Source organism: Lactuca saligna, chromosome 6 (assembly GCF_052625555.1).
Source record: "Lactuca saligna cultivar CGN05327 chromosome 6, ASM5262555v1, whole genome shotgun sequence".
Lineage (NCBI taxonomy): Eukaryota > Viridiplantae > Streptophyta > Magnoliopsida > Asterales > Asteraceae > Lactuca > Lactuca saligna.
The window spans coordinates 52,518,123-52,528,389 of record NC_136422.1 but is presented as its reverse complement, the minus strand read 5'-3'; the positions used below and the strand labels follow the sequence as shown (position 1 = coordinate 52,528,389).

Genomic DNA, 10,267 nt, shown 5'->3' with positions numbered 1-10,267 from the left:
ATATGCTATTGCATGATTGATATGTGTATTATAGATGGATTCTAATGTTATATTAGATATTGTTCAGAATAAGGATTTCTACTCAATCTCTCAAGTTGTTGTTGTAAGCAATGCAATAGCAATTGATAATGAAGTTGCTGCAAATGATGTGTTAGAAGAAGATGAAATTAGAAAAGAAGATGATGAATCTTCAACTTTTACTACTATGGAGGAAACAAATATGACCATTGATAGCAATTGAATTGTGTCGCAATTAGCGAGCAAGAATGATTTTATACAAGAGTTGGGAAAAGATTCTTTCAAGGATAAAGAATTTATTAGAACTATTAAACTTTATAGCAAGAATGAATTTGTAAGCAAAGTAGTCACAATTGAAAAAAATATCCATCTAAACCAAGATAAATTAAGACATTCAATATTTTTTTTGGTTCATTCATATAACTTTCTATCTTATTTTTATAAATTATTATTTTATTTATTGTAGATAGTAGTCACCGAATCAAAGTTATTTGGAATGTTTCTTATTTTCTTTAGTCTTTTGTAACAAATGTTTGTTGGGTTGTACTTAAAATATTTTACTTATGAATTTTTTTAGTTTAAGATGATCTTTATTGGTTTAAATCTAAAAAGTTGTTGATTTGTCTAAATTTCAAAAGTTGTTTTTTGGTTTTTATAAAAAGCTTTGTTAGATAATGTTTGTAAATACAATTAATAAACATTAAAAATAAAGAAAAACAAGAACAATAATAATATTATATTATATAAATAAATAATTAGTTACAATGAAGGTTTAAAATGCATATAAAATGGCATTACTTTTTGGTTTAAAATGCATATAAAATGGTTTATGTTCTATGAAAGAAGGAAAATAATAATTGAAAGGGTAATGAACTTTCAATTTTGTTCACATTTAGTCATTAAATTGTTTTTCCATTATCTATTTACCACTGAACTATTGAAACTCTTCACATTTTATCCTTATGACCGATAATGACAGGTCATAAGGGTAAAATGTGAATAGTTTCAATAGTTCAGTGACAAATAGATAATGAAAAAAAGTTTAGTGACTAGATGTGAACAAAATCAAAAGTTCGTTTACCTCTCATAAAAGTTTAATGACTAAATATGAACAAACTTTCTTCTTGTATTATGGTTTAACAAATAATGTATTTTTGTTAAATTTAATAACATTTGTTGATGAAGAAATCTATGAAATAAAAAAACCCCAAAAAAGGTATTAAAAAACAAAAAACGATACCGATATATGTATAAGTTTTATGTTATAAAACTATACAATATTATGCGTATAAAAATTATCTTAATAGTATATGTATGAATTTTATGTTATTAAATTGGGAAATCTCCGGAAAAGTCCTAATATTTTACCTTAATTTACGAAAAAGTCTCAAACTAAAATTTATTTATGAAAAAGTCCTAATTACCGGTAAAAATGACGATTTGGCCTTATATCCACGGTTTACCGGTTGAATTACTTAACCGGTTTTAAAAAAAGTCCCATTATTTTACCATAATTTACGAATAAGTCCCAAATTATTGTAAAATAATAGGACTTTAATGAAAATAATGGTAAAATAATGAGACTTTAATGTTTTCAGGTAAGTAATGAAAACGGTAAACCGAGAAAATAGGGCCAACTCATCATTTTTACCAGTTTTTCGGACTTTTTCATAAACCAATTTTAGTTGGGATTTTTTTGTAAATTAGGGTAAAATATTAGGATTTTTCTGGTGATTTCCCTATTAAATTATGCAACATATAAATTGATATACATTAAACCATATACATTGTTTATAACATGCATACATTGGTACATTATATATGATGTTATATTACATGTATTAATATACATCAAATTAGTATATTGATTATTAAAAAAGACATCGAAATAGAAAGTCAAATTGTTTAGAATTTGGATATTTTTAAATTATCATGACAATTGATTTATATTTGAGGTTGTATTTTCTAAAAAAGTTTGAATAATATTGAAATTTATGTTTATTTAGCTAGACATATAGGGTTAAGTAAAACCGTTAACATGTTTTATAAAGTGTTGCGCCCAAACCACCCCATTCATATTACTTTGACAAAAATATTTTTTTAAAGAAAAAAAGCTATATATTCAATAATTAAAATAGTGGTGTTTTTTTCTTTCAAAAAAATCACTCATAATTTTAAAAGGGTTTAGAAAAAACAAGTCATATTTAAATAACTATTTTTTTTAAAAAAAATAATGTTTTTAATTTTTTTTCTTCGGAATACAACGTAATTATTGATCATGAAACACAATTCCTTAACAGCTCTAGGTGAGAATAATTCATTTTTTTGTTAAACCAAAATCATATTAGAATTTTTGATTTTGAAAAATTCAAACTATTGGTTTTTTATTTCGGTTTCGGTTTTTCGTTTTTTTAATATATTTTTTGGGGTTTTGTTTTGTTTTTTTTTTATTTCATAGATTTCATCATTAACAAATGTTGTTAAAATTTAACAAAAATAAATAATTTGCTAAAACATAATACAATATGCAGTTTGTTCACATTTAGTCATTGAATTTTTTTAGAGGGAAACGAACTTTCGATTTTGTTTATATTTAGTCGCTAATTTTTTTTTTTGTATTATCTATTTGTCATTGAACTATTGAAATTGTTCATATTTTACCCTTATAACTGGTTAACAACCGGTCATAAGGGTAAAATGTGTACAATTTCAATAGTTCAGTGTCAAATAAATAATGAAAAAAAGTTTAGTGATTAAATGTGAATAAAATCGAAAGTTTGTTACACTTTCAAGTCATTATCCTTAAAAAAATAAAATAAAATACTAAATAACCCTAGAAGGAAAAGTAAAGGAGCATCTTATGTTTTAAAAGATAAAATAAAATACTAAATAACCTTATATGATAAATATATTTAAAAATATATTTATACTCTAAAAAATAAAATAAAATATTAAATAAGCCTATATAGCAAATATGTTCCAAAGTATAGTAAATAAGTTTTTCAAGGTCAAAAACTCTTTTAAAAACATTTTATCTATGAGCCCACAACTATAGTTTTCTAACTATTCGTCTCTCAGCTGTCCATTGTCTCTTGTCCCTCAAATAAAATACTCCTTACACTTTCAGATGTTTACTTTTCACAAAGCTGGAGATTCAATTTCAATCCAATCATATTCGTAGTGGCGCTATCAATCGGTTCATCCATCTGAAAATCAATTATTCCTTCATTGATTGCATAATCTGTTAATGGAGGTTCGACAGGAAGCGCCGATGGACAATTTATCGGCCGAAGAACGCCAACAACGTCATCCGTCGCCGTCCAAACAGTCCAAAGCTTCTCCGGTTCCCGTCGATACTAATTCAGTCACTCAAAGGTCTCTCAATTCCCTCAATCTATCGTTCTTATTTCTATTTCGTGTTCGCTTGTCCTTCGTTTCACTTTTCGAGATTCAATTTTGATTATTCGCTAGAATCTGATTTCCTTTCCTCCATTACGTTTCTTATTGTTGTTATTCGGTTTTCCTCCTTTTCAGGCTCCAGAAAGAACTCATGGCGCTGATGGTATGTAGTAACTCCGTCTCTCCTAGAGTTCATTAATCAGTTAGGTCTAGCTTGAATTTGCAAATACATATTTGTAAGAACATCAGAAATTCAATTTCTATAAGTATCTCTGATTTTACATAAAAACTTCTAGTGTCGAGTACACTGTCTCTATGATCATAGATGATGATTCCTATGATCCTATCCATATGCAAGAATCTTAGAACTTTGGATCAAAAGGATGAATTTTAGCACAAGAAATCGTAGATTTTCTTCACATCTGTGTCTGTTTTCAATCTAGAACACCACTATCTACTGATCACGTGGCTTTTTGTGATTATCAATGTGTATAGATGAGTGGAGATCTTGGAGTATCTGCTTTTCCAGAAGGGGAGAGCATATTCACATGGATTGGAACTATTGAGGGAGGTAAAGGAACCATGTATGAGGGTTTATCTTATAAACTCTCTTTACATTTCCCCATTGATTATCCCTTCAAACCCCCTCAAGTCAAGTTTGAAACAATGTGCTTTCATCCCAATGTTGACCAGTTTGGCAATATCTGTCTTGATATTCTTCAGGTACATAAATCTTTATAATCATCTTATAATCTTAACTAATTATTATTTCTATTTTTCACTATCAATAATATCAATATTATTGTTTGTTTTGCAGGATAAGTGGTCTTCAGCTTATGATTGTCGAACCATTCTTTTGTCTATTCAAAGTTTATTAGGAGGTTTGTGATTCTTATATAGTAATAAGATTTTAATTTATTTATTTAATTTGATAATAATCAATTAATACATCATTTTTTTTATCTAGAACCAAATATAGATAGTCCTCTTAACAGCTCTGCTGCTGCACTTTGGAGCAACCAAGAAGGTATTCATTGTATTAATTATTTCTCATAATTTGAATTATTTTGGAAAAATCACATAATCTGTCATGTCCTGTTAAATTAATAAAAAAAAAATTTTTCGTTAATTTCGGCAAAATGTTAAAAAAAAAATATTTGTTAGATAAGTTATAAGTATATCATCTTTGATTGATTATGGAATATTTTAATTATTATTATTATTATTTGTTTAATTAAGTGTTTTTAAATCGGTTTTTCAGATTACAGAAAAATGGTACACAAACACTATGCTGGTGAAGAAGCAATATGAACTCCATTCTTGTGTATATAGGTGTCCCAAATAATATATAGATAAATTTGCATAATTGGTCCCTGTGGTTTCTAAAAAGTTTCACTTTCAGGACAATGTTGGAAAATGTTACACTGGTAGTCCTTGTTTTCAAAACATTGTTGATAACTATTTGTCGAATAGAAACCGATTCATATCTCAAGAGCAAAAAAATGATTCTTATTTGTGTTTGTGTATATGGGTTGTGAACATAACAAAAAACTGATTGTAAGTCTAAGTTAGAACTTTAAAACATAAAATGAACTTATTGATTTATCAGCTGTGTTAATGAGTATAAATAAAATTAACAAGACCAGATGAACAAAAACAAACTAAATAGCAATAGCAAATCCATTGATGAATTAGACTCAGTTTAGTTACGGAAAAAGAGGTGTTTTCTAGGAAAATGTTTCTAAGAAAAGTAAAATTTTTGAAAACTTGTTTAATTAACAATTTTCTTTTTTGAAAATTCTTTTAAGAAATGATTTTTATTTTTTTTATTTTTCAATATTACAAAGAACTTGATAAATTTTGAAAACCAATAAATGTTGTTTTCTATATTTTTTTTCTCTCTGTAAAAGATGCATGTACTTATCCAAAAAAATATCTTCATATCCAACTATCATTTATCAGATATCCAAACGTAACACTATCATATATCATCTAATCCCTACAACACCCACCTACCCACCTCTTCAACCCACCCACCCACCCTTACCCTTACCACCCTAACCGTTGCCCACTCCCTCATCCATCACCCCTACCAACCCCACTTTACTTACGCTATATTTTTCCCTATTTACACACCATTCTCACCTATACCTCACCCCTACCCTTTACATATAGATCTCTACCTTACTTACCTCACCTCATCCCATCCCACCACACCTTGCCATACCCACCTTGCCTAAACACTTAAGGTGTATGTAGGGTGAGGTGGTGGTATAGGTGGAGAGAGAGAGAGAGAGAGAGAGAGAGAGAGAGAGAGAGAGAGAGAGAGAGAGAGAGAGAGATTTACTTGAAATTACCAAAAGTAAAAAATAAAAACCAATGGAAATTACACATGTAAATGCGTTTTTCTAAATTTTCCACTTAAAACTGAAAATGAAAACTTATTTCATTTTTTATGAAAAACAAACTTCAACCATCATACTTTGTATATTAAAATGAAACCATAGATAACATAAAAATTATACTGTAACATATCATTATTTACACATTGTACACAACTGTACCATGTCTAATTTTTTACACAACCACTTAATAAAATTTTAGAAACTATTTGACTAAACACACACACAAAGTACACACATTGAACTCGCACAAAACACCATAAAAACAAATTTAAATCATACAAATTCTTACCCTTCTGTGAAATAACCTTCTTAGTTAAACTTGAGCATCCACAAGTGTTTACTAAATAGCACCTACAATACCAAACAACAAACTAAAACGATTAAATATCCATTGATAACCTATCATATATATAACATGAAGAAAAACATACATTCACTATCCAACACCAACTCTACATATTTCCCTGATGGGGTATGGAAACTCCCTCCATGGCCAACCTTCATACCTAAGCACATTATTTTACACCTATGGTCTGGCAAATTCAACAACGATGGTAATGAAAGTTCTTTATGCTCAATGATCATTATGAAATGATATTTGCTAATAACTTATGATCTTATAGGGTCACACTATATAACAAGTAAACTCTAATTGATTATTTATTAAGTAATATGATTATTAATAAATTAAATCATCACTTGTATTTAATTGGGAAATTATTCCTTTTGAGAAAATAATAATAAAAGGTATCATAACTAGTTACATTTAATCATATAATATGATTTAAATATCATATACAACATTATAGACTTATAGAAGATCGTTAGAATATGTTATATACATAATATTGATGAGTTTTGATAACAAATAACGATTATTTTATAAAAGCAATTTTAACGACAAACATAAGACTTTTAAAATAACTAGTTTATTTTTAGATCATTTTAATAAAACCACTAAGAGGACCCAAATATATGAACTAAAAAGATAATAACAACCATAGATTATTAAGAAGACAATCTCTAGAGCTTTTGATACCACTTGGAATTGGGAAGTTGATGAAGATAACAAAACCTCAAGAATAGAGTTTTTATTCGGTGTATCCACTACCAAAAGTAAGACACTTGTAATGTTGGTTTCCATCTTGTATGAAGTACTTCTTAACCCTTAAGTGCTTAACACAATTAAGCACTAAGGAGGAGCACTTCAACATCTCCAACACTTGTAACTTGTCCTCAAAATAGAGCAAAGAGAAAGAGGAGATGTATGTTATGTTTTTTTGAGAGAAAACAAACGAAAAGTAGTCTTAATGTGTTTCGAAGCCTTAATGGATTTCTCATCACAAGGATTCCTACCCAATCAGACTATATTGAAATTAGTTCTTGAGCTACCTTACTCTTCTCACATGAGTTACAAGTTAACTGTTTGGTCAAATTATAGCAGAGGTACTTTCGATTCTTAAACCACTATTTTTCATCCTAAAGTTCTTTCATGATCACACACAAAGACACATACCTAAGACATCTTTGGTCGAAACCAACCAGGTAATAGGTATGTAAACATTATGTGTTTATGATCTGGATTCATGAGACCATGATGAAAGTGAAACCCAACTTTTCAAAATATTAAAGGAATTAACGGGGAACTTTGTTCCAGATTTTAACAAAACTTTTGTTTCAGTACCACTTTTCGATACTCCAAATGTTCGGAACCCAAAATATTTTTACCCAACAAGATCCAAGAAATTTTTTGCTTTGTGGAATATGATATCAGTGTGAGTATCAATTTGATTTTTCGTTACTTGATAAATTTTTCCAAAGCATACTTGTGCATGACTACACTGTTCAAACAAGTAATTTCATTTACATTTTATCACTTTTATGTTTAGATGTGATATGTAACAAAATTTTTAGCCACCCATGAAGCCTTATAAATATATGCCCTTTGATACTTTTTAATAAGTATTCGATTGTAATTCACGGGGAACACACACAAGCTGTTAGTTATCTCTCTTGATGATTAACGAAGTGATCTTTGCTTGGGATCTCATTGCATTTGTGTCGAAATATTTTTGACATCATAGAACCAAAATTTTCTTAGTTTGATTCTTATCTTTTTCTTTGGCACACTTTGCACTCACGGAATCCTTGAGGTTCTGAGTAAAACTAACTCAGGCTGAAGATTTCGTAAGATTGGCAAATGACTTCGCTTTTAAACCCGAAAGTGAAAGAGCCCAACCTCCATTCCGAAGGTTTCATTGTTTGTCCTTATTCATTGAAGTACTGTCTAAAAGATAGCTGATGTGACGATTTGGTTGCTATGTTATTTCCAAGGCAAAAAGTGATCATTACTTTTCAGAAGTGGATATCTTTACAGCTATAAGCACGTTTTTCAAGGTGAAACATGGCATGATCTTAATTGCAACCGTTTGGAATTTAATTTAGGTGTACGTATAAAAGGGGATTTGGGGATTCTATTCCAATTTTACTCTCACTTAAAATTCTCAAAGGATTTGTGTTGTTTTCTCTCTGATATTCTTCAAGTTCTTCAAAACCTAATCATAATGGCTAAGCAAGGTCAACATGCTCAAACCACTGAAGATGTTTCTTCTCAACCCATCATGAAGATTCAAAGCACCAACTACCAAGTTCAAGGCGATGTTAATGTTTACCCAGAAGGATTGCAAATGCTAATTGTTTCTCTATAGAATTCACTATTATCGACAACAATGTTCAACTCCTTTTCTGTACCAATTTCTTGGTTATCTCTTGCTGGTTCTGCAACAACTTATAGCAAGATGATGACGATTGTGACATTCCAGATGATGAATGACTAGAAGTTTAGGTTATCGAAGAAGTTTTTTTCTCAGATTCTCAATATCCCCAACGTTGAACCTTTTTACAAGGTAACAAATGAGCAAGTTATTCATATGTTTAACGAGATGGGTTATCAACCTATTCTTACCAAGATCAGTGAATTTAAGAAGTCTGGATTGCCTTGTATCTGGAATTTCTTATTTGGTATATACCTTCGATGCTTGACGGGTCGAAGTGTGGGTTTAGATAAAACTAGATTGGAAGTTTATACGATGGTGGTAGGGATCTATTACGATTTACCGGTGGACTATGCAACTCAACTATGGGATGAGTTTGTGAAGAGTATTGGAAATACAAATATTGTTGATGGAATTTCGTATGCTCGCTATTGGAGCCTCATTCTACAATTTGTTTATGAGAAGGCAGGCATTATGGTTCCTAAAGGTGAAGAAACAACAGAATTCTCATCATATCATTACCCCAAGACAGTTGAAGACAATCCAGGTGTGTTTCCTACTGTTGCTCATATCCCAGATGCGATGCTTCGAAAAGTCGATCCAAAAAAATCTCATATTGGTAGTTTGATTGCAGACTATCAATCCATCCATTGAGACTAGTATATTGTTACAACAGTCTAATGAAGGTCCTTTGAAGAAGCGCAGAGGATCAAAGAAGGATGATTAGTCTAGTCCTTCGAAACCTAGTCCTGTACTAGTTGAAAAGATGGCTAAACCTGTGACAAAGAAAGTTTTGAAGGAATTAAAGTCTTTAAAACACGATCCAAAGTTTGTTGTTGAAGAAACCGCAATACCTTCGAAGGATGTGGTACCTTCAAAATCAGGTGTGTTGCAATGATTGAAGAAAATGGAACATAAACCACGTCATTTTCCTGAACGATCATCAAGTTTTTCACCATCTTTTATTCACAAGTCTCAACTTAACAGTAAGGGGGTTGTGATTCGTGAAATTCCAACACCAATATCTCCAGTATAAAAGAAAAGGTGTGCTGAAGACATGGAAAAACGAATTTCAAAGAAGCAAAAGAAGTAGAGGAAGTTAATTCTCAATGAAGACTCCATGGATGATGAAGTAGTTCCTGAATCTCCATTTGGAACTGATAAAATGGGAAAATCTTCACCTGTGAGGGGTTCTCCATTCAAGTCAAATCTTGAGGCGATTAGAAATCGTTATGGCAATATGGAAGATTCTAAAGTAGACATAACCATCAATCAAGGTGAACAATCGAAGACTTCTACTCCTGAGAAGACAATTGTCAAACCACTCGGAGTGTCGACTACTGAATCAATTTTTGAGTAGGTTTGCACTTCATACATCACTGCGAACATATCTAATATGGACGCAAATGGGAATCCTTCTATTATTGTTTCTACTACTTTCAAAACATCTGTTGTCGATACCACAGTCTCTTTACCACCATTTCCTATTCATGATTCATCCGAAATACCTTCATCAAACCATTCACCTACTTTCGATAATATCGTGCAACAACCTATTACTTCCTTATTCCTATCCCAATCCATAAAAGGTCCAAAAACATTTACTGATGATGGTGAATTCATGGGATCCTTTACTTACATAGAGTTTAATTCTAAAGAAAAAAGCATACC

At 30.3% G+C, this 10,267-nt stretch overlaps 1 protein-coding gene across 1 annotated transcript; it reads left to right on the top strand.

Annotated features, from left to right (window-relative positions):
• Positions 1–3,075: 3,075 nt before the first annotated feature.
• On the top strand, positions 3,076–4,903 carry LOC144999620 (uncharacterized). Its single transcript, XM_078958747.1, has 6 exons — positions 3,076–3,393; positions 3,553–3,580; positions 3,913–4,140; positions 4,235–4,298; positions 4,385–4,444; positions 4,679–4,903. Exons 1-6 carry the CDS (start codon positions 3,266–3,268, stop codon positions 4,726–4,728), a joined length of 558 nt encoding a protein of 185 aa, XP_078814873.1. The 5' UTR covers positions 3,076–3,265; the 3' UTR covers positions 4,729–4,903.
• The last annotated feature ends 5,364 nt before the right edge of the window (positions 4,904–10,267 follow it).

What these genes read in the sequence shown, in the direction of transcription:
- LOC144999620 (XM_078958747.1), top strand. Translation starts at nt 3,266, where the DNA reads ATGGAGGTTCGACAGGAAGCGCCGATGGACAATTTATCGGCCGAAGAA. An exon ending in ACTAATTCAGTCACTCAAAG is followed by an intron (nt 3,394 to 3,552) that starts GTCTCTCAATTC and finishes CCTCCTTTTCAG; the next exon opens with GCTCCAGAAAGAACTCATGG. An exon ending in TATTCAAAGTTTATTAGGAG is followed by an intron (nt 4,299 to 4,384) that starts GTTTGTGATTCT and finishes TTTTTTATCTAG; the next exon opens with AACCAAATATAGATAGTCCT.